The 25,572-nt window shown below is 42.6% G+C and overlaps 1 protein-coding gene across 3 annotated transcripts in view; it reads right to left on the bottom strand.

The window, feature by feature from the left end:
* LOC139407726 (protein eva-1 homolog A-like) overlaps nucleotides 1–25,572 on the bottom strand; it is a 206,220-nt gene that overhangs the window by 16,341 nt on the left and 164,307 nt on the right. For 2 of the 3 annotated variants that reach the window (XM_071151578.1, XM_071151580.1), the window contains one exon: nucleotides 24,671–24,814. In XM_071151578.1, coding sequence (XP_071007679.1) covers nucleotides 24,671–24,814 — 144 coding nt within the window. Of the gene's footprint in view, nucleotides 1–21,409; nucleotides 21,425–24,670; nucleotides 24,815–25,572 lie in introns of all 3 variants that reach the window. The other variant, XM_071151579.1, reaches the window with a different exon arrangement.

Here is a 25,572-nt window from a genome sequence, read left to right as displayed (position 1 = left end):
TATGATAGGTGCAGTGTAATGTGTTGTTTTACAGGGTCAGCCATAGTAGTATGATAGGTGGAGTGAAATGTGTTGTTTTACAGGATCAACCATAGTAGTATGATAGGTTTGTTTTACAGGGTCAGTCATAGTAGTATGATAAGTGCAGTGTAATGTGTTGCATTACAGGGTCAGTCATAGTAGTATGATAGGTGCAGTGTAATGTGTTGTTTTACAGGGTCAGTCATAGTAGTATGATGGGTGCAGTGTAATGTGTTGTTTTACAGGGTCAGCCATAGTAGTATGATAGGTGCAGTGTAATGTGTTGTTTTACAGGGTCAGTCACAGTAGTATGATAGGTGCAGTGAAATGTGTTGTTTTACAGGGTCAGCCATAGTCGTATGAGGGGTGCAGGGTAATGTGTTGTTTTACAGGGTCAGTCATAGTGGTATGATAGGTGCAGTGTAATGTGTTGTTTTACAGGGTCAGCCATAGTAGTATGATAGGTGCAGTGTAATGTGTTGTTTTACAGGGTCAGTCATAGTAGTATGATAGGTGTTGTTTTACAGGGTCAGCCATAGTAGTATAATAGGTGCAGTGTAATGTGTTGCAGTACAGGGTCAGTCATAGTAGTATGATAGGTGCAGTGTAATGTGTTGTTTTACAGGGTCAGCCATAATAATATGATAGGTGCAGTGTAATGTGTTGTTTTACAGGGTCAGCCATAATAATATGACAGGTGTTGTTTTACAGGGTCAGTCATAGTGGTATGATAGGTGCAGTGTAATGTGTTGTTTTACAGGGTCAGCCATAGTAGTATGATAGGTGCAGTGTAATGTGTTGTTTTACAGGGTCAGTCACAGTAGTATGATAGGTGCAGTAAAATGTGTTGTTTTACAGGGTCAGCCATAGTAGTATGACAGGTGTTGTTTTACAGGGTCAGTCATATTAGTATGATAGGTGTTGTTTTACAGGGTCAGTCATAGTAGTATGATAGGTGCAGTAAAATGTGTTGTTTTACAGGGTCAGCCATAGTAGTATGACAGGTGTTGTTTTACAGGGTCAGTCATATTAGTATGATAGGTGTTGTTTTACAGGGTCAGTCATAGTAGTATGACAGGTATTGTTTTACAGGGTCAGTCATGGTAGTATGATAGGTGTTGTAGTACAGGGTCAGTCATAGTAGTATGATAGGTGCAGTGAAATGTGTTGTTTTACAGGGTCAGCCATAGTAGTATGATGGGTGCAGTGTAATGTGTTGTTTTACAAGGTCAGCCATAGTAGTATGATAAGTGCAGTGTAATGTGTTGTTTTACAGGGTCAGCCATAGTAGTATGATAGGTGCAGTGAAATGTGTTGTTTTACAGGGTCAGCCATAGTAGTATGATGGGTGCAGGGTAATGTGTTGTTTTACAGGGTCAGCCATAATAATATGATAGGTGTAGTGTAATGTGTTGTTTTACAGGGCCAGTCATAGTGGTATGATAGGTGCAGTGTAATGTGTTGTTTTACAGGGTCAGTCATAGTAGTATGATATGTGTTGTTTTACAGGTCAGCCATAGTAGTATGATAGGTGCAGTGTAATGTGTTGTTTTACAGGGTCAGCCATAGTAGTATGATAGGTGGAGTGAAATGTGTTGTTTTACAGGGTCAACCATAGTAGTATGATAGGTTTGTTTTACAGGGTCAGTCATAGTAGTATGATAAGTGCAGTGTAATGTGTTGCAGTACAGGGTCAGTCATAGTAGTATGATAGGTGCAGTGTAATGTGTTGTTTTACAGGGTCAGCCAAAATAATATGATAGGTGCAGTGAAATGTGTTGTTTTACAGGGTCAGCCATAGAAGTATGATGGGTACAGTGTAATGTGTTGTTCTACAGGGTCAGCCATAATAATATGATAGGTGTTGTTTTACAGGGTCAGCCATAGTAGTATGATAGGTGCAGTGACATGTGTTGTTTTACAGGGTCAGTCACAGTAGTATGATAGGTGCAGTGAAATGTGTTGTTTTACAGGGTCAGCCATAGTCGTATGAGGGGTGCGGGGTAATGTGTTGTTTTACAGGGTCAGCCATAATAATATGATAGGTGTAGTGTAATGTGTTGTTTTACAGGGTCAGCCATAGTAGTCTGATAGGTGTTGTTTTACAGGGTCAGCCATAGTAGTATGATAGGTGCAGTGTAATGTGTTGTTTTACAGGGTCAGTCATAGTAGTATGATATGTGTTGTTTTACAGGGTCAGCCATAGTAGTATGATAGGTGCAGTGTAATGTGTTGTTTTACAGGGTCAGCCATAGTAGTATGATAGGTGGAGTGAAATGTGTTGTTTTACAGGGTCAGTCATAGTCGTATGATAGGTGTTGTTTTACAGGGTCAGTCATAGTAGTATGATAGGTGCAGTAAAATGTGTTGTTTTACAGGGTCAGTCTTAGTAGTATGATAGGTGCAGTGAAATGTGTTGTTTTACAGGGTCAGCCATAGTAGTATGATGGGTGCAGTGTAATGTGTTGTTTTACAGGGTCAGCCACAATAATATGATCAGTGTTGTTTTACAGGGTCAGTCATAGTAGTATGATGGGTGCAGTGTAATGTGTTGTTTTACAGGGTCAGCCATAGTAGTATGATAGGTGCAGTGTAATGTGTTGTTTTACAGGGTCAGTCACAGTAGTATGATAGGTGCAGTGAAATGTGTTGTTTTACAGGGTCAGCCATAGTCGTATGAGGGGTGCAGGGTAATGTGTTGTTTTACAGGGTCAGTCATAGTGGTATGATAGGTGCAGTGTAATGTGTTGTTTTACAGGGTCAGTCATAGTAGTATGAAAGGTGCAGTGAAATGTGTTGTTTTACAGGGTCAGTCATAGTAGTATGATAGGTGTTGTTTTACAGGGTCAGTCATAGTAGTATGATAGGTGCAGTGTAATGTGTTGTTTTACAGGGTCAGCCATAATAATATGATAGGTGTTGTTTTACAGGGTCAGCCATAATAATATGATAGGTGTTGTTTTACAGGGTCAGCCATAGTAGTATGATAGGTGCAGTGAAATGTGTTGTTTTACAGGGTCAGTCATAGTAGTATGATGGGTGCAGTGTAATGTGTTGTTTTACAAGGTCAGTCATAGTAGTATGATAGGTGCAGTGAAATGTGTTGTTTTACAGGGTCAGTCATAGTGGTATGATAGGTGCAGTGTAATGTGTTGTTTTACAGGGTCAGTCATAGTAGTATGAAAGGTGCAGTGTAATGTGTTGTTTTACAGGGTCAGCCATAGTAGTATGATAGGTGCAGTGTAATGTGTTGTTTTACAGGGTCAGCCATAGTAGTATGATAGGTGGAGTGAAATGTGTTGTTTTACAGGATCAACCATAGTAGTATGATAGGTTTGTTTTACAGGGTCAGTCATAGTAGTATGATAAGTGCAGTGTAATGTGTTGCAGTACAGGGTCAGTCATAGTAGTATGATAGGTGCAGTGTAATGTGTTGTTTTACAGGGTCAGTCATAGTAGTATGATGGGTGCAGTGTAATGTGTTGTTTTACAGGGTCAGCCATAGTAGTATGATAGGTGCAGTGTAATGTGTTGTTTTACAGGGTCAGTCACAGTAGTATGATAGGTGCAGTGAAATGTGTTGTTTTACAGGGTCAGCCATAGTCGTATGAGGGGTGCAGGGTAATGTGTTGTTTTACAGGGTCAGTCATAGTGGTATGATAGGTGCAGTGTAATGTGTTGTTTTACAGGGTCAGCCATAGTAGTATGATAGGTGCAGTGTAATGTGTTGTTTTACAGGGTCAGTCATAGTAGTATGATAGGTGTTGTTTTACAGGGTCAGACATAGTAGTATAATAGGTGCAGTGTAATGTGTTGAATTACAGGGTCAGTCATAGTAGTATGATAGGTGCAGTGTAATGTGTTGTTTTACAGGGTCAGCCATAATAATATGATAGGTGCAGTGTAATGTGTTGTTTTACAGGGTCAGCCATAATAATATGACAGGTGTTGTTTTACAGGGTCAGTCATAGTGGTATGATAGGTGCAGTGTAATGTGTTGTTTTACAGGGTCAGCCATAGTAGTATGATAGGTGCAGTGTAATGTGTTGTTTTACAGGGTCAGTCACAGTAGTATGATAGGTGCAGTAAAATGTGTTGTTTTACAGGGTCAGCCATAGTAGTATGACAGGTGTTGTTTTACAGGGTCAGTCATATTAGTATGATAGGTGTTGTTTTACAGGGTCAGTCATAGTAGTATGATAGGTGCAGTAAAATGTGTTGTTTTACAGGGTCAGCCATAGTAGTATGACAGGTGTTGTTTTACAGGGTCAGTCATATTAGTATGATAGGTGTTGTTTTACAGGGTCAGTCATAGTAGTATGACAGGTATTGTTTTACAGGGTCAGTCATGGTAGTATGATAGGTGTTGTAGTACAGGGTCAGTCATAGTAGTATGATAGGTGCAGTAAAATGTGTTGTTTTACAGGGTCAGCCATAGTAGTATGACAGGTGTTGTTTTACAGGGTCAGTCATATTAGTATGATAGGTGTTGTTTTACAGGGTCAGTCATAGTAGTATGATAAGTGCAGTGTAATGTGTTGCAGTACAGGGTCAGTCATAGTAGTTTGATAGGTGCAGTGTAATGTGTTGTTTTACAGGGTCAGCCATAATAATATGATAGGTGTTTTTTTACAGGGTCAGTCATAGTAGTATGACAGGTGTTGTTTTACAGGGTCAGTCATGGTAGTATGATAAGTGCAGTGTAATGTGTTGCAGTACAGGGTCAGTCATAGTAGTATGATGGGTGCAGTGTAATGTGTTGTTTTACAAGGTCAGTCATAGTAGTATGATAGGTGCAGTGAAATGTGTTGTTTTACAGGGTCAGTCATAGTGGTATGATAGGTGCAGTGTAATGTGTTGTTTTACAGGGTCAGTCACAGTAGTATGATAGGTGCAGTGAAATGTGTTGTTTTACAGGGTCAGTCATAGTGGTATGATAGGTGCAGTGTAATGTGTTGTTTTACAGGGTCAGTCATAGTAGTATGAAAGGTGCAGTGAAATGTGTTGTTTTACAGGGTCAGTCATAGTAGTATGATAGGTGTTGTTTTACAGGGTCAGCCATAGTAGTATGATAGGTGCAGCGTAATGTGTTGTTTTACAGGGTCAGCCATAGTAGTATGATAGGTGCAGTGAAATGTGTTGTTTTACAGGGTCAGTCATAGTGGTATGATAGGTGCAGTGTAATGTGTTGTTTTACAGGGTCAGTCATAGTAGTATGAAAGGTGCAGTGAAATGTGTTGTTTTACAGGGTCAGTCATAGTAGTATGATAGGTGTTGTTTTACAGGGTCAGCCATAGTAGTATGATAGGTGCAGTGTAATGTGTTGTTTTACAGGGTCAGCCATAGTAGTATGATAGGTGCAGTGTAATGTGTTGTTTTACAGGGTCAGCCATAGTAGTATGATAGGTGGAGTGAAATGTGTTGTTTTACAGGGTCAACCATAGTAGTATGATAGGTGCAGTGTAATGTGTTGTTTTACAGGGTCAGTCATAGTAGTATGTTAAGTGCAGTGTAATGTGTTGCAGTACAGGGTCAGTCATAGTAGTATGATAGGTGCAGTGTAATGTGTTGTTTTACAGGGTCAGTCATAGTAGTATGTTAAGTGCAGTGTAATGTGTTGCAGTACAGGGTCAGTCATAGTAGTATGATAGGTGCAGTGTAATGTGTTGTTTTACAGGGTCAGTCAGAGTAGTATGATGGGTGCAGTGTAATGTGTTGTTTTACAGGGTCAGCCATAGTAGTATGATAGGTGCAGTGTAATGTGTTGTTTTACAGGGTCAGTCACAGTAGTATGATAGGTGCAGTGAAATGTGTTGTTTTACAGGGTCAGCCATAGTCGTATGAGGGGTGCAGTGTAATGTGTTGTTTTACAGGGTCAGTCATAGTGGTATGATAGGTGCAGTGTAATGTGTTGTTTTACAGGGTCAGTCATAGTAGTATGATAGGTGTTGTTTTACAGGGTCAGCCATAGTAGTATGATAGGTGCAGTGTAATGTGTTGTTTTACAGGGTCAGTCATAGTAGTATGATAGGTGTTGTTTTACAGGGTCAGCCATAGTAGTATGATAGGTGCAGTGTAATGTGTTGCAGTACAGGGTCAGTCATAGTAGTATGATAGGTGCAGTGTAATGTGTTGTTTTACAGGGTCAGCCATAATAATATGATAGGTGCAGTGTAATGTGTTGCAGTACAGGGTCAGTCATAGTAGTATGATAGGTGCAGTGTAATGTGTTGTTTTACAGGGTCAGCCATAATAATATGATAGGTGTTGTTTTACAGGGTCAGTCATAGTAGTATGACAGGTGCAGTGAAATGTGTTGTTTTACAGGGTCAGCCATAGTAGTATGATGGGTACAGTGTAATGTGTTGTTCTACAGGGTCAGCCATAATAATATGATAGGTGTTGTTTTACAGGGTCAGCCATAGTAGTATGATAGGTGCAGTGAAATGTGTTGTTTTACAGGGTCAGTCATAGTAGTATGATGGGTGCAGTGTAATGTGTTGTTTTACAAGGTCAGCCATAGTAGTATGATAAGTGCAGTGTAATGTGTTGTTTTACAGGGTCAGTCACAGTAGTATGATAGGTGCAGTGAAATGTGTTGTTTTACAGGGTCAGCCATAGTAGTATGATGGGTGCAGGGTAATGTGTTGTTTTACAGGGTCAGCCATAATAATATGATAGGTGTAGTGTAATGTGTTGTTTTACAGGGCCAGTCATAGTGGTATGATAGGTGCAGTGTAATGTGTTGTTTTACAGGGTCAGTCATAGTAGTATGATATGTGTTGTTTTACAGGTCAGCCATAGTAGTATGATAGGTGCAGTGTAATGTGTTGTTTTACAGGGTCAGTCATAGTGGTATGATAGGTGTTGTTTTACAGGGTCAGCCATAGTAGTATGATAGGTGCAGTGTAATGTGTTGTTTTACAGGGTCAGCCATAGTAGTATGATAGGTGCAGTGTAATGTGTTGTTTTACAGGGTCAGCCATAGTAGTATGATAGGTGGAGTGAAATGTGTTGTTTTACAGGGTCAACCATAGTAGTATGATAGGTTTGTTTTACAGGGTCAGTCATAGTAGTATGATAAGTGCAGTGTAATGTGTTGCAGTACAGGGTCAGTCATAGTAGTATGATAGGTGCAGTGTAATGTGTTGTTTTACAGGGTCAGCCATAATAATATGATAGGTGCAGTGAAATGTGTTGTTTTACAGGGTCAGCCATAGTAGTATGATGGGTACAGTGTAATGTGTTGTTCTACAGGGTCAGCCATAATAATATGATAGGTGTTGTTTTACAGGGTCAGCCATAATAATATGATAGGTGCAGTGTAATGTGTTGTTTTACAGGGTCAGCCATAATAATATGATAGGTGTTGTTTTACAGGGTCAGCCATAGTAGTATGATAGGTGCAGTGACATGTGTTGTTTTACAGGGTCAGTCACAGTAGTATGATAGGTGCAGTGAAATGTGTTGTTTTACAGGGTCAGCCATAGTAGTCTGATAGGTGTTGTTTTACAGGGTCAGCCATAGTAGTATGATAGGTGCAGTGTAATGTGTTGTTTTACAGGGTCAGTCATAGTAGTATGATATGTGTTGTTTTACAGGGTCAGCCATAGTAGTATGATAGGTGCAGTGTAATGTGTTGTTTTACAGGGTCAGCCATAGTAGTATGATAGGTGGAGTGAAATGTGTTGTTTTACAGGGTCAGTCATAGTCGTATGATAGGTGTTGTTTTACAGGGTCAGTCATAGTAGTATGATAGGTGCAGTAAAATGTGTTGTTTTACAGGGTCAGTCTTAGTAGTATGATAGGTGCAGTGAAATGTGTTGTTTTACAGGGTCAGCCATAGTAGTATGATGGGTGCAGTGTAATGTGTTGTTTTACAGGGTCAGCCACAATAATATGATCAGTGTTGTTTTACAGGGTCAGTCATAGTAGTATGATGGGTGCAGTGTAATGTGTTGTTTTACAGGGTCAGCCATAGTAGTATGATAGGTGCAGTGTAATGTGTTGTTTTACAGGGTCAGCCATTGTAGTATGATAGGTGCAGTGTAATGTGTTGTTTTACAGAGTGAGTTTAATAATATAATGACCGGTACAAGACAAGAGTAATGTCCAGACATGAAACAGTCAATACTGCCTGGTGAATGGAACTAAGGGAGTGACAGATATCGGTGAGGTAATTAGTGAAGTGATGGAGTCCAGGTGTGTCTCATGATGAAGCACGGGTGCGCGTAACGAAGGTGCCAGGTGTGCGTATTGATGGTAGTCAGAGCCAGTGATTAGTAAACCGGCGAGAGGGGGAGCGGGAGTAGACGTGACAACAGATCCCTTTCCCCTCTTTATTGCAGGCTATTAGTAGGCTATTATTATTAAAACCTCTCTAGGGTACGTGGGACGGTAGCCAACATCCAGTGAAATTGCAGAGTCCCAAATTAAAAAAACAAACACTCATTATAAAAATTTATGAAGCATACAAGTGTTATACATGGGTTTAAAGATCAACTTCTTGTTAATCCAACCACGGTGTCAGATTTCAAAAAGGCTTTACAGCGAAAGCATACCATGCAATTATCTGAGAACAGCGCCCAGCAGACAAATCATTACAAACATTAACCAGCCAAGTAGAAGAGTTACACAAGTCAGAAATAGAGATAAAATTAATCACTTACCTTTGATGATCTTCATATGGTTGCACTCAGAAGACATGAATTTAATCAATAAATGTTCGTTTTGTTCGATAAAGTCTCTCTTTATATCCAAAACCCTCAGTTTTGTTGGCGCGTTTACTTCAGTAATCCACAGGCTCAAACGCAGTCACAACAGGCAGACGAAAAATCCAAATAGTATCCGTGAAGTTAGTAAAAACATGTATAACGATGTTTATAATCAATCCTAAGGTTTTTTTTAGCCTAAATAATCAATCATTTTTCAACCAGACAATAACGTTGTCAATATAAAAGGTTAACAAGAAAGGTGCGCTATCGGTCGCGCGCATGAAAAATCTCTGTGACACGGCAGGGTCCACTCATTCAGACTGCTCTTACTCCCTCATTTCTCAGAAGACTGTTGACATCTAGTGGAAGGCATAGAAAGTGCAACTTTGGATACTGTAATGGCATTGAGTCAATGGATACTGTAATGGCATTGAATGGAGAAAAATAAATCCCACTTCCTGGATTGATCTTTCTCGGGTTTTCGCCTGCCAAATCAGTTCTGTTATACTCACAGACATTACTGTAATGGTTTTGGAAACTTCAGAGTGGTTTCTATCCAAATCTACCAATCATATGCATATCCTAGCTTCTGGGCCTGAGTAGCAGGCAATTTACTTTGGGCACGCTTTTCATCCGCAGGTGAAAATAGTGCCCCCTACCCTAAAGTTTTAAAGCATAATTTCAGGTGAACAATAAAAAGTAAACACCAAAAGTTGCCAACCTCGCAGCACTGATTTCTGATCTACTGGATGAGCAGACATCTGTGTCAGCCCAGCAATAACGCACTTGATTATCAACTAATTAGGTTTAAAAAAAACAGCTGTGTTAGTGCTGGGCTGGAACAAAAGACTGCACACCCAGCAGGCCAACTATATTTTTGTTTACAAAATTAGCTAATATAGGTACACATATAATCCTTGGTATACAAGAATATACCCTTAGTCTCTTGGGACATTCAGTGGGACCCCTACATCTGCAGTCAGGGTTTCACAGCTCTCTGTATCTGAGGACAGAAAACCTCACAAAGAAACAGGCTGCATTATACTAAAATTGGACAGCACTAAATATTATGTTACTATATAATATCTCTCTGTCCTCCTAGTTTGTCTCACTAGGGACTGGAACTGGAGAGTCTTTTCACAATGTCCTCCCACAAAGATACTTGCCCTATCGAGAGTAGCCTACTCTCCCTTCTCTGACTGCTGGAACGGCTAGCTAAACCTTTCACCCACTTCCGTGGCTGTTCGCTAGCTAGCTACCTAGCTTCAAATGCATTTCAAGTTACAACGGTAAATGCGTCAACATATCTAGCTAACTAGCTAATATGAAGTTAGCTAGCTGGTGATATTTAATTCACTCGGCTACCGATAAAGTATGCAATGTTAGCTAGCTGGCAAACAATACATTAGCAGCTCGTTTGAGTTAGCCTGCACACATAGTTCCTGTAGCTATCATTTTCTAAATATATTTACTTACTTGAATAGGTTCTCCCACTGCCTACATTTTCTGGGTCCTTAGAAAAACAAAATAATGGGCAATCTACCAGAAGTCTTAGGTGGTAGAAAAATACAGTCAGCCATGTGGATGATTGGAGGGCTTCCCCACCAGACTGATTCTGGTCTTCCAACATTTTAAATATTTTTTTAAATATGTTTATTTATCTGTTATTTTACCAGGTAAGTTGACTGAGAACACGTTCTCATTTACAGCAATGACCTGGGGAATAGTTACAGGGGAGAGGGGGGATGAATGAGCCAATTGTAAACTGGGGATTATTAGGTGACCGTGATGGTTTGAGGGCCAGATTGGGAACATGGCGCCTGGTGTGGTTGCTATGTGATTTGTGACGCAACTGCAAGCCATCTATAGTCCACGATCAGCTCCTTGGTTTGACTGACGTTGAGGGAATAGAGTCACATCGCTACGGGAAAATATCTATTAGGGGAATTTCAGGAGACATTTCCGGAGTCTTCTGAATTGTATTCCATCCATTTACAGCTGGAAACATCTGCATATGATCATAGTGAGTTCTCTCACAGTTTAAACTGCTTTCACAATATTTGCCACAAATGTCATGTTCGACGTCGACTCTCCAAATTTGATACGGGGACTTTGTATTGTGTACTGTGAAAGGATTGAGAAAATTGTGCAGTGAAGGCGGTTTCAGACTCTTTAGCTTTTCTAAACTAAAGGTGAGCCGAGGTTGAGTTGTTTGAGTAGTAGTTGAGCACACACACACACACACACATCTGATTACTTTGCACAGTGTTCATTATGGAGCTGAGGTCCCTGAATTCTCTAATCCAACAAACTGTCTGCATAAGTCTGTACATCCCCTCTGTACTTAGCCATATAAAGAGGAGAGGTGGGCTCACTCTATAATCCAACACTGACATGTGAAACAGATCTGGACTACGTTTGTTCAATGTTTGTGTGCAACGCTTCAGTGAAAACACTACAACTCCACCAGACAGCGGGGATAAACACAGAGATGGAGGGTAGAGACTTAAATCGACCCAACTGAGTGGAATGTATGTGTGTGTACACTCAAACCCCTTAATTGCAGGATCTGTAAGGTGTGTCGGGCACATAGCCTTGATCTGATATATGTAGTTTAGAGAGCGGAACTGCTGACTGAGTAGGTAAGTGTTTCCACCTGGACCAAATGCAGTGTAACACATTGCAGACCAGTACCTATTAGGCATTAAGAGGGATATACTGCTCTTTTATAGAATAAAGTCTGGAAAATATATGGATCAAACAGAAATATTTGATTGTTTCAAAAGAATATACACTATGTACAAAACATTAGGAACAGCTTCATAATATTGACTTGTACCCCTTTTTGCCCCCAGAACAGCCTGAATTAGTTGGGGCATGGACACTACAAGGTGTCTAAGAGTTCCACAGGGATACTGGCCCATGTTGACTCCAATGCTTCCCACAGTTGTGTCAAGTTTACTGGATGTCCTTTGGGTGGTGAACCATTCTTGATACACACGGGAAACTGTTGAGCGTGAAGAATCCAGCAGTGTTGCAGTTCTTGACACACTCAAACCGATGCGCCTGGCACCTACTACCATACCCCATAAAAATGCACTTAAATATTTTGTCTTGCCCAGTCACCCACTGAATGGCACCCATACACAAACCATATCTCAATTGTCTCAAGGTTTAAAATCATTCTTTAACCTGTCTCATCCCCTTCCTCTACATTGATTGAAGTGGATTTAACAAGTGACATCAATAAGGGATCATAACTTTCACCTGTCTGTCACGATTGTCGTAAGAACATTCGGACCAAGGCGCAGCGTGATATGGGTTCCACATATTTATTGAAGTGAAACACACAAAACAATAAAGAACAAATGAAACGTGAGGTCAATGAAGTGCTCACAGGCAACTACACATAAACAAGATCCCACAAAACACAGTGGGGAAATGGCTGCCTAAATATAATCCCCAATCAGAGACAATGATAAACAGCGGCCTCTGATTGTGAACCATACCAGGCCAACATAGAAATAAACAACCTAGAGTATCCACCCTAGTCACAGCCCGACCTAACCACAATAGAAGAGAATAAAAAGGCTCTCTATGGTCAGGGCATGACAGTACCCCCCTCCCTCTCCCCAAAGGTGCGGACTCAAAAACCTGACTCTATAGGGGAGGGTCTGGTTGGGCATCTAGCGTCGATGGCGGCTCTGGTGCGGGACGAAGAACCCGCTCATCCCGTGGATCCAGCCATGGATCAGGGCTGAACACTGTGCCTGGACTGGGCCTCGGTGCAGAGGAAGGCTCCGGCCTTGGAGCAGGACTGGGCACCGGCGCAGAGGAAGGCTCCAGCCTTGGAGTGGGACTGGACGCCGTGCCTGGCCTGGGCACCGGTGCAGAGGAAGGCTCAGGCCTTGGAGCAGGACTGGGCACCGGCGCAGAGGAAGGCTCCAGCCTTGGAGTGGGACTGGACGCCGTGCCTGGACTGGGCACCGGCGCAGAGGGAGACTCCTGCCATGGAGCGGGACTGGACGCCGTGCCTGGACTGGGCACCGGCGCAGAGGGAGGCTCCTGCCATGAAGCGGGACTGGACGCCGTGCCTGGACTGGGCACCGGCGCAGAGGGAGACTCCTGCCATGGCGCGGGACTGGACGCCGTGCCTGGACTGGGCACCGGCGCAGAGGGAGGCTCCTGCCATGAAGCGGGACTGGACGCCGTGCCTGGACTGGGCACCGGCGCAGAGGGAGGCTCCTGCCATGGAGCGGGACTGGACGCCGTGCCTGGACTGGGCACCGGCGCAGAGGGAGGCTCCTGCCATGGAGCGGGACTGGACGCCGTGCCTGGACTGGGCACCGGTGCAGAGGGAGGCTCCTGTCATGGAGCAGGACTGGACGCCTTGCCTGGAACCTCCTGACCGCCGACCGTCGCTGGAGGCTCCGGACCGCCGACCGTCGCTGGAGGCTCCGGACCGCCGACCGTCGCTGGAGGCTCCGGACTGCTGACTGTCGCTGGAGGCTCTGGACTGCTGACTGTCGCTGGAGGCTCTGGACTGCCGACTGTCGCTGGAGGCCTGGTGCGTGGAGCTGGCACAGATTTTACCAGACTGATAGCACGCTCCTCAGGACGAGTACGGAGAGCTGACTAAGGTGGCATCAAACTGATGACATGCTCCTTAGGGCGAATGTCGTGCATCATACACCAACACAACAACTCTCTCATTTCTCTCTCCTCCAATTTCTCCATCAACTCACTGACGATGTCTGACTCACTCCTCGGCTCCGCCGACCACCCCTTGTGCTGGCCTGTTTTCTGGGCTTTGTGGCCGCGAACCCCGGCGTCGTCACTGTCCTCCCTTCTCTCCTTGCGTCTGCCGCCAAGGAAGGCTATCCTGTCCTGCCATGATTTCCTCCCAAGTCCAGGATCCCTTCCCATCCAAGATCTCCTCCCAAGTCCAGGATACCTTCTCCTCCTGGGCACGCTGCTTGGTCCTGTTGTGGTGTGATCTTGTTTATGTGTAGTTGCCTGTGAGCACTTCATTTACATCACGTTTAGTTTGTTCTTTATTGTTTTGTGCGTTTCACTTCAATAAATATGTGGAACCCATATCACGTTGCGCTTTGGTCCGAATGTTCTTACGACGATCGTGACAATGTCATGGAAAGACCCAGTGTTCCTAATGTTTTGTACACTCATTGTATGGAGCATGTACTATTGTTATCCCTTGCTTCATGCAAAAACAAAACAAAGAAAAGTGATAGATGAAATGGAAAGATTTGGTAAACTTACGATTAATGGAGAAAGTGTGGTTGTCTTCCTAGATTTGTGATCGAAACAGCTTTTTCCAGAAGGGTGGCGTGAGTGAGGCTAGTGTGTGTGTGTTTCAAGTTGTATTGTCATGTGCACAGGTACAGTGAAATGCCTTTCTTTCAAGCTCTTTCCCAACAATGCAGTAGTCAATATCCATAGGACTATAAAGTAAAGTAAAACAAAAACACACAAGGAATAGAACACGAGAAAGTAGCTAAGCTATTACAGGGTCAGTGCCAATACCATATCTACAATGTGCAGGGATGCTGGAGTGGTAGGGGTAGATATGTATAGGGGTGAGGTGACTAGGCATCAGAATATGATCAGCTGAGTAGCAGCGTATATGTGTGTAAAGTCCATATGGATGTGTGTGCATGCTAAGTGTGTATTGGAGTATCAGTGTGAGTGTGTATTGGAGTATCAGTGTGTGTGTGTGTGTGAGTGAGTGTGTATAGTCCTGTGAGTGTGCATAGAGTCAGTGCAAAAATATGAATCAAATAAAAGGTCAATGATAGTCCGTGTAGCTATTTTGTTAGCTATTTAGCAGCCTTATGGCTTGGGGACAGAAGCTGTGTGGGAGCCTGTTGGTGTAAGACTTGTTGCTCTGGTACCGTTTGGAGTGCGGAAGCAGAGAGAATAGTCTATGGCTTTTGGTGGCAGGGGTCTTTAAAGGGTAGGTAGCATAACTGTAACCACATCTAACATACACCTCACTTATACATTTTTCAAGTTATTATATAAAACCGATGAGAATTAGGGAAGCGTTGGCATCCATTGAAACGCTTGGCCTTTTCGTGGCTTTCTTTTGCAAATGACTATGAATTAACACATTTATTTCCTGAAACGTGTCAACTACTAAACAACATATTAAGGTGTGGAACATTCATTGTGGGACAAGAAATAACCTAACAGGTATATTAGGCTCGAGCAGCAAGAATTGATCCGTCCTGTCCACAATTCAACTGTGAGAACATGGCGGGTCTCAACACCAGCCAACAAAAAGAGCCGCTACTATGAGAGGAGATTACAATGAAACGACAACTGAAATCATGAAATGAATGATTGTCAGTGCTCACTGCTAAAGGGGATATCTAGTCAACTAAAGATGAACGTTTGGAGAAGACAGTCAACACGACAGAGGTGCCCTGGAAACAGCACCAGCTAAGTTGGAAGGGATGATCAAACTCTTAAAAGATGTAATCAATCGAAAATCATTCCCGTAAAATTCAATGTGCGGGCCACAGGACTTGAGACTAGAGTGGAAGCAGCTTCCAACTTATTTCATGATCTTTTCTATGAGCTGTTTGGCAGGAGAAGATGGGTCCAATGCTGCTGATTAACATTGAGAACCACACAGCTCAACACTTGCTGTAGGATTGCACGGATCCACAGCTTTGAAGTCAAGCGGCAAATTGTTAGCCTTGCAGAGAAGAGGATCAGCATCTACCAAGACCTGAGTGCCGGACTGCTAAAACAGAGGGAGACCTACAACGAGGTGAGATCCCAGCTATGCAAGCTAAACCTGAGATGCGGCTTCATCCACCCAGCAAAACTCATCTTCACCTTCCAGAACACAACACACACGTTTTCCACTGCCAAGGATGCTCCCGACTGCTTGGGGAAGCACATCAAACCCAACACACAAGGGGACAAGCCGACAGATGGTTACCCATGACTGGATCATTACTCAGGTATGCTATCCATGCACAACCATGCACAGTTTTTTTAAATACATGTTAATATTTGTAGCTACTTTTTAAGTTGACCTGCAGTCAACTTGTATATAACCGTGAGAAAAAGGAAAGGGGGATACCTAGTCAGTTGTACAAATGAATGTCTTCAACTGAAATGTGAGATTCGCATTTAACCCAACCCCTTTGAATCAGAGATAAAGAACATTGCCTTCTTCATTTCACCTATCACGTTATTTTTCATTATGAAGCTTACTGGTAGTCCCCAGTCACATGGTGTTTGTTTACCACAAAACATTGAGAGACCGGTGCCTTGTAAGTCGCTCACTGTTGTGCAGAACGTGCCAGGTGTTCTAGTTACAGTATGGAATTCACAACTAAATGTTTGCCAGATATCTTATAACTATTAAGTTAACTGTCTAAAATGTGCTAAATGCTCTGCAGTTGTACATTTGGTATGCTAATTTAGTAGCTAGTTAGCTATGAGCTTATTCCAAAATCAAGCTTTGTTTGTTAACAGCAGAGAATCGCATCCTGGATCAAGAGCCTTGCTATCTAGTATTACTGTGAGCAGCATTTTTTTGTAACTTGTATAACTTTATGAGCTGGGGTTTCTGACCTGCAAATACTTTAAGTCAGAGACTAGAACATGTTTGCAATGCGCTCGTAGCATTTAGTTAGCACTCTCTACGGGATGTTACATATACTTGTCAGCACTGTTAACCTTCAGATTACAGTGGGGTTTGAAAATAGTGCCCCTTGTGTTAAGTGCCAGTATTACTGAATATCCCGGTATGACACAAGGTCGCTATGAAGGTATGACAATCTGGATACCGACCAAGCCTACCTATGGTCCAGGACATTTACTCAGTCACTGGGTGAAAAGGGTCAATATCTATACATATTTCCGGATATCTGACATAATGAGTAGACAAGCACCAGATATGCATGTCCTTAACAGCTTTCCACACCTGAATTGTGAAACATTTGCCCATTATTCTTTTCAAAATTCTTCAAGCTCTGTCAAATTGGTTGTTGATCATTTCTAGACAACCATTTTCTGTTTTTGTCATAGATTTTCAAGTAGATTTATGTCAAAACTGTAACTCGGCCACTCAGGAACATTCACTGTCTTCTTGGTAAGCAACTCCAGTGTAGATTTGGCCTTGCGTTTTAGGTTATTATCTTGCTGAAAGGTGAATACATCTCCCAGTGTCTGGTGGAAAGCAGACTGAACCAGGGTTTCCTCTAGGATTTTGCTGTGCTTAGCTACATTCAGTTTTTTTTTATCCTGAAAAACTCCCCAGTCCTTAACGATGACAAACATATCCATAACATGATGCAGCCACCACTATGCTTGAAAATATGGAAAGTGGTACTCATTAATGTGTTGTATTGGATTTGCCCCAAACATAACACTCTGTTTTCATGACAAAGAGTTCATTGCTTTCCACATGTTTTGCTTTGACAATTAGGCTAGTATTGTGGAGTAACTACAATGTTGTTGATCCATCCTCAGTTTTCTTCACAGCCATTAAACTCTAACTGTTTTAAAGTCAACATTTGCCTCATGGTGAATTCCCTGAGTGGTTTCTTTCCTCTCAACTGAGCAAGGAAGGACACCCGTATATTTGTAGTGACTGGGTGTATTGATACACCATCCAAAGTGTAATTAATAACTTCACCAAGCTCAAAGGGATATTCAATGTCTTTTTTTTTACCCATCTACCAAGAGATGCCCTGTTTTGAGAGGCATTGGTGAACCTCCCTGGTCTTTGTGGTTGAATCTGTGTTTGAAATTCACTGCTCGACTGAGTAACCTTACAGATAATTGTGTGTGTGAGTCCATGCAACTTATTTTGTGACTTGTTAGGCACATTTTTACTCTTGAACTTCTTTAGGCCTGCCATAACAAAGGGGTTGAACACTTATTGACTCAATACATTTCATATTTTCTTTTTCAATTAGTTTGTAAACAATTTCGAAAAACATAATTCCACTTTTACATTATGGAGTATTGTATGTAGTCGAGTGACAGAACATCTCAATTTAATCCATTTAAAATTCAGACTGTAACACCACAAAATATGGAAAAAGTCAAGGGGTGTGAAGGAACTAACTGTAAAACATAACTGCAGACCAAAAGCAAAGAGTGAGCAAAGACTTACAGATTGATGGCTGGCGCCCATCCGTTGCAGGCTGAGTTAGCTACAAAAGAGAGTGGAGGCAAGCTCCTCCCCGGGAGAGTAAGTGAGGGAAATACAATAGCTACATAGCCGATATGGGACCAAGTCACTATTATTCGAGTCACAAGGAAGGGTCAAGTCAGAAGGTCCAAGTCTTAAATTGAGTCCCAAGTAGAACGGGTCGAGTGTTGAGTCAAGTCCAATTCGTGCATTCTAAGGGCAAGTCAAGTCTCAAAAATCCATACTGGCAGTGACTTGTCCAACTACAAATCTTTGTCTATTTATTGAGGCTTCGAGACAGACGTTTTCATTATTTTGTCAAAAACAAAAATGTATCAACAAATTCCAAATGCAAGCTTCATAAGTAAATTGTGAATTTCAAGATATGTTGACATACCAAAAGACCAGTAGGTCTATGCTAGTAATTGTTGTTTGAAGCCCCATTCTGGTGGGCAAAGTAAACGGTTCATATTCTTGATCACCAAACAAATTCATTTATCCTCTCTTCCTACAATTTGCTGTTTGTGGTGCACCCAATCCCAATGTATTCACTAGCTCAGTGGTTTTCAAACATTTTGATCCGTAACCCCCTGCGCACACACATGCACAGGCTGTGCGTGCGCATTTATGTTAGAAGTCAATATCAACTAGGGATATCATGTCACATTGTCACTTCTCTGGAGTACAGAGCAAGCAGGATCATACGGCATATCACATATATGGTAGAAAAAGCACCCAATTGTCATACTTGAGTAAAAGTAAAGACACCTTAATAGAAAATGACTCATGTAAAAGTGAAAGTCACCCAGTATCAAATCAAATCAAATTTTTTGGTCACAAACACATGATTAGCAGATGTTAATGTGTGTGGCGAAATGCTTGTGCTTCTAGTTCTGACAATGCAGTAATATCTGACAAGTAACCTAACAATTCCACAACAACTACCTTATACACATAAGTGTAAAGGAATGAATAAGAATATGTGAATATTAATATATGGATGAGCGATGGCAGAGCGGCATAGGCAAGATGCAATAGATGGTATAAAATACAGTATATACATATGAGATGAGTAATGTAAGATATGTAAACATTATTAAAGTGGCATGATTTAAAGTGACTAGTGATCCATTTATTAAAGTGGCCAATGACTTGAGTCTGTACGTAGGCAGCAGCCTCTCTGTGTTAGTGATGGCTGTTTAGCAGTCTGATGGCCTTGAGATAGAAGCGGTTTTTCAGTCTCTCGGTCCCAGCTTTGATGCACCTGTACTGACCTCACCTTCTGGATGGTAGCAGGGTGAACAGGCATAGGTTTGGGTGAGTGTTGTCCTTGATGATCTTTTTGGCCTTCGTGTGACATCGGGTGCTGTAGGTGTCCTGGAGGGCAGGTAGTTTGCCCCCGCTGATGCGTTGTGCAGTCCGCACCATCCTCTGGAGAGCGTTGCGGTTGAGGGCAGTGCAGTTTCCGTACCAGGCGGTGATACAGCCCGACAGGATGCTCTCAATTATGTATCTGTAAAAGCTTGTGAGCGCTGTTGCGCCTTTTTCACCACACTGTCTGTGTGGGTGGACTATTTCAGTTTGTCTGTGATGTGTATGCCGAGGATCTTAAAACTTTGCACCTTCTCCACTACTGTCCCGTCTACGTGGATAGGGGGGTGCTCCCTCTGCTGTTTCCTTAAGTCCATGATCATCTCTTTTGTTTTGTTGACGTTGAGTGAGAGGTTGTTTTCCTGACACCACACTCCGAGTGTCCTCACCTCCTCCCTGTAGGCTGTCTGGTTGTTGTTGGTAATCAAACCCACTACTTTTGTGTCATCTGCAAACTTGATGATTGAGTTGGAGGCGTGCATGGCCACGCAGTCATGGGTGAACAGGGAGTACAGGAGGGGGCTGAGCACGCACCCTTGTGGGGACCCAGAGTTGAGGATCAGCGAAGTGGAGATGTTGTTTCCTACCTTCACCACCTGGGGGCGGCCCATTAGGAAGTCCAGGACCCAGTCGCACAGGGCTAGGTTCAGACCCATGGCCTCCAGCTTAATGACGACCTACTATGGTGTTGATTGCTGAGCTATAGTCAATAAACAACATTCTTACATAGGTATTCCTCTTGTCCAGATGGGATCATTTGTTTATTAATAATTTTCATGTTCAAAATTGTGCACTCTCCTCAAACAATAGCATGGTAATCTTTCACTGTAATAGCTACTATAAATTGGACAGTGCAGTTAGATGAACCCATCAGATATGTCTATGTCCTGGGAAATGTTCTTGTTACTTACAACCTCATGCTAATCGCATTAGCCTACATTAGCTCAACCGTCAGGTGGAAGGGACACCGATCCCGAAGAAGTTTAAATGTCTTACTGCAGTAGTTTGCAGTAGTTTATGTGTTGGGGCTAGGGTCAGTTTGTTATATCTGGAGTACTTCTCCTGTCTTATCCGATGTCCTGTGATAGTCTCATGGAATGTAGGCCTACATTGAACACCACACATTGTCTGCTACTGTAGGCTGAATGATAGAACAGCTATTTCCATGTTAAAATGTTACGGGATGCATTTTCTCTGTAGTGTTTTATGGTAGAACACTCTGGTAGGCCTAGATTATGATCAAATAGCCACAGTAGCCTAAATGGCCACTGTTAAAACTGTCAATTAAAGCAGTTACAGCCTTAATGATCACAGTAAACACGCACTAACATTTGGAGGTTCAAGTTTGGACTCATCCAACCTGAAATTAGAAGGAACATTGGTCATGGGTACTTACTGTTTGAGCTTCTGCTTGTTTATAGCCTCATACAGTTCAATAAGTGCCAGCTTGTTGTTTTTCTGGTCCTGAGGTGGAATATATACAGAAGTCACGATAACAGCTGAAAACTCTCTTGGGAGGTAGAAGCTAAGAACCCTGGAACAAAACACCTCCCTCTGAAACTGGATCCTGGACTTCCTGACAGGTCGCCCCCAGGTGGTAAGGGTAGGTAACAACACATCTGCCACGTTGATCCTCAACACGGGGGTTCCTCAGGGTTGCGTGCTTAGTCCCCTCTTGTATTCCCTGTTCACCCAAGACTGCGTGGCCAAGCACAACTCCAACACCATCATTAAGTTTGCTGACGACACAACAGTGGAAGGCCTGATCACTGACAGCAATGAAACAGCCTATAGGGTGGAGGTCAGATACCTGGCACTGTGGTGCCAGGACAACAACCTCTCCCTCAATGTGAGCAAGACAAAGGAGCTGATCATGGACTACAGGAAAAGGACGGCCGAGCACTCCCCCATTAACATCGACGGGGCTGTAGTGGAGCAAGTCGAGAGTTTCAAATTCCTTGGTGTCCACATCACCAACAAACTATCATGGACAAACACACCAATACAGTCGGGCACGACAAAATCTTTTCCCCCTCAGGAGACTGAAAAGATTTGGCATGGGTCTCCAGATCCTCAAAAAGTTCTACAGCTGAACAATCGAGAGCATCCTGACCGGTTGCATCACCGCCTGGTATGGCAACTGCTCGGCATCTGACCGTAAGGCACTACAGAGGGTAGTGCGTACGGCCCAGCACATCACTGGGGCCAAGATTCCTGCCATCCAGGATCTATATACTTGGCGGTGTCAGAGGAAAGCACAAAAAAATTGTCAAAGACTTAAAAGATTTCAGTTGTTAAATATGCTTTGTGTTGTAATCACGACATATAGTTAAGCAAACTTTTGTCAGCCCACACATCCACTACATGAAGACAGTAAGTAACAATTGGTTTCTGTTTCCTGCATCACATCAACATGAGTAACATCCCTATTGCTACACCAGTCACCCAAGTCATGGACTGTTCTCTCTGGTACCTCTCTCTGGTACCGGGGCACCAAGTCTAGGTCCAACAGGCTACTTAACAGCTTCTACCCCCAAGTCATGGACTGTTCTCTCTGGTACCTCTCTCTGGTACCGGGGCGCCAAGTCTAGGTCCAACAGGCTCCTTAACAGCTTCTACCCCCAAGCCATAAGACTGCTGAACAATTAATCAATGGCCACCCAGACTATTTACGTTGACCCCCCCCCCCCACCCACACACACATTTTTACACTGCTGCTACTCTGTTTATTATCTATGCATAGTCACTTTACCCCTCACTACATGTACAAATGACATTGACTAATCTGTACCCCTGCACATTGACTCGGTACCGGTACACCCTTTATATAGCCTCATTATTGTTATTTTATTGTGCTACTTTTTATTAAATGTGTTACTCTAGTTGATTTACTAAATATTTTCTTAACTCTATTTCTTGAACTACATTATTGGTTAAGGGCTTGTAAGTAAGCATTTCACGGTAAGGTTGAATTCGGCGCATGTGCCAAATAAAAGTGGACTTGATATGAGGGTCGGCATTTATCCATCAAGTATTCCACTGCGCTAGAGTCAGCACGTCATTTGGTGTTGATGAATAAGCATACCCCTCCCCCTCTCAATTTCTCTGAATCCAATGTCCTGTCCACTTTCTGAATGGAGAATCCATCGAGTTGTCCGAAAGCCATGTTTCAGAAAATCTGAGAATACTGCAATTACGAGAGTTCCATTCATAGCAAATCTGTGATCGGATTTGGCCAATGGAATGGAGGGAAGAGGTGGGCGGTTTTCCCTTAGCCTTAATCTCACGAGGACTCCCCTCTCCTCTTTTTTGCTGACGTATCCTCCTACGTTGTCTGAAAATTGGTTCGGAATTACACTAAAAACTCTGGGCAGATGAGTCGAAGTCAAAATTGAGGTTACTAATTGCTGATCAAAAGTTTTTAACAATCATAAGAAATGATAGCGGATACATTTCGTAAAAAAAAAAGGTTGAGATCAACACCAACATAATCACGAAATAGCAAAGTTGGTTCAGAGCTCTTCCTCCTCCTTCTATCCCTCTCTTATTCTATTCTCCTAATCAGTGTTTGACTGGTGAGTACGGCTATGTTGGGACCATAATTAGTGTTTTGCACTCGGGCCATCCCCCCTTCAATAATTTAGCTTTGTTTGTGTATCCTCCGCTCTCTCACTAGCTCTCCATCTCAATATCTGAATTTCACTCTCTCTCTCAATTACCCTCTCTCTCTCTCAATTCAATTGACTTTATTGACATGGCAAGTTCATTATTACTTACATTGTCAAAGTATACATATCGAAAAAAAATACATAAATAAATAAATATATATATATATATATATATATATATAAATACATGGTGGGACCAACAGCAATAATAATAGTAGCAGTGGACATGGGATTACCATTGACAACAACAATATTAATGAGAACAACAATACATTAAATCAATGGAAGTAGACTAGTGTCAACATGACTGAGAAGACACATGACATGGTATGAAAGACAAAACGGGAAATATTATCGACATTACTTTGCACTTTTCACTGGCTGTCCCTCAGGTTGTGGCAAGAGGACACATATTTGGCTGCCAAAACTGCACATTTACGCATTTCACCCAATAAATATTTTATTTTTTCTTCATCTTTTATAGTATCAAAATCTTTGTATTGAATTATAATTTTGGGAAATTATTATTCTCTGAGTATTTGTCACAGTGCAATAGGAAATATAGCTCTGTATCTACCTCTCCCCTGGAGCAGAGTAAGCACAGCCTGTCCTCTCTGGGCAGCCAGGTTTGTCTGTGATGACCGGTCTCTATAGCCAGACTGTGCTCACTGAGTCTGTACCTAGTCAATGTTTTCCTCAGTTTTCTATCAGTCACAGTGATCAGATAGTCTGCCCCCCCGTACTGTCTGTTTAGAGCCAAATAGCATTGAAGTTTACTTAGATTTTTTGTGGTGTCTTTCCAATAGGATACATTTTTCCCCCCGCTCTCTCCCTCTCAATTTCTCCCTCTGTCTCTCTCGCTCTCTCTAAATTCAATTCAATTTCCTTTATTGGCATGATGTAACAATGTACATATTGCCAAAGCTTACTTTGGGTATTTACAATATGAAAATAATAAGAATCAAAATTGTCAACAGTAACAACAATAACCAAGGGTCAAAATAACCGTACATTGAACAATAACAATAAGTATACAGTAGAGGACATGTGCAGGTTGATATCTCTCTCTCTCTCTCTCTCTCTCTCTCTCAATTTCATCCCTCTCTCTCTGTCTCTCTCTCAATCCCCCTCTCCTCTCTCAATTCCCCCCCTTTCTCTCTCAATCCCCCCCCCCCCCTCTCTCAATTTCCCTCTCCCTCTCTCTCTCTGAGTCCTGGGAACTTGATGACATGACATCAGTAATTGATGATAATACAAAAGAGGACATGAGCCCAACATTCTGATGTACATGTAACAACCCATTCATGCTGGTGAAAACAATGTTCTCTCTCGGACTTGCTCGACAAATGACGGAACAAACTAAAATTACTGCACATGCTGGGGCACATATTTGAACCCCCCCATGAGCCCCATCCTGACTGCCCTGTCTGAGCCCTGCTAACATCTAGCTCCCTCTGTAGTTTCCTTCTGTCCAATCAAAATGTTAACGTCCAAATTATGAAATATGATTACCATGTCCTTTAAAGGAAAGAAACAAATATGTATGGGGGCTGTTTAGTGTAAAGTGGTCCCCTGAGGGTTGTGTGTGTGTGTTTGCATATGCGTGAGTGTGCATGCATGTGTGCATGGCTGTGCACATGCAGTATGTGTGCGTGCGTATGCACATGCATTTGTGTATGTGTGACAGTGTCTCTGCATATGGGTATGTAGCAGCTCACCTGAGAGCACAGACTCCAAGGTTATGACCGAGGTCCCATCAGGGAGGGAGCTGTCTCCAACCACGTTTGGGTCATGGGAACTGGGTGACGGGGGGTACACTGCCACTCTGGGGTTGGGCTCCTGCAGCAGCAACTTCTTTGGGACTGGAGAGAGGGAGGGAAAGTTTGAATTTCAACCCAAATTGATTAGAAAAATATATGACTCTCTACTCCCTGACAGTGAAATGGATAGTGAGAGAGAGGAAAGTTTTAATCTCAAACCGAATACCTCAACATACACTGAGTGTACAAAACATTTAGGAACACCTTCCTAATATTTAGTTGTACCCCCTTTTGCCCTCAGAACAGCCTCGATTCGTTGGGACATGGACTCTACAAGGTGTTGAAAGCGTTCCACAGGGAGGCTGGCCCATGTTGACTCCAATGCTATCCACAGTTGTATCAAGTTGGCTGGTTGTCCTTTGGGTGGTGGAACATTCTTGATTCACACAGGAAACAGTTGAGCGTGAAAAACCCAGCAGCGTTGCAGTTAACACACTCAAACCGGTACGCCTGGTGTCTTGCCCATTCACCCTCTGAATGGCACACATACACAATCCATGTCTCAATTGTCTCGAGGCTTAAAAATCCTTATTTAACCTGTCTCCTCCCCTTCATCTACACTGATTGAAGTAGATTTAACAGGTGACATCAATAAGGGATCATAGATTTCACCTGGATTCACCTGGTCTGTCTGTCATGGAAAGAGCCATTCTTAATGTTTTGTAAACTCAGTGTATGTCATGCTTTGCCCATGTACAGGGAAAGAGAAAGATGAGAGAGACACAGAGCGAGGGGGGGGGGGGGGGGGGGGGGGGGGGGGGTAGAAGGACAAACCAGTGATTCACCCACCAATTCCCGAA

The sequence above is a fragment of the Oncorhynchus clarkii genome, chromosome 4, assembly GCF_045791955.1.
Source record: "Oncorhynchus clarkii lewisi isolate Uvic-CL-2024 chromosome 4, UVic_Ocla_1.0, whole genome shotgun sequence".
Classification (NCBI taxonomy): domain Eukaryota; kingdom Metazoa; phylum Chordata; class Actinopteri; order Salmoniformes; family Salmonidae; genus Oncorhynchus; species Oncorhynchus clarkii.
Note: the sequence above shows the minus strand (reverse complement) of the source record. Positions and strands in the feature narration are given on the sequence as shown.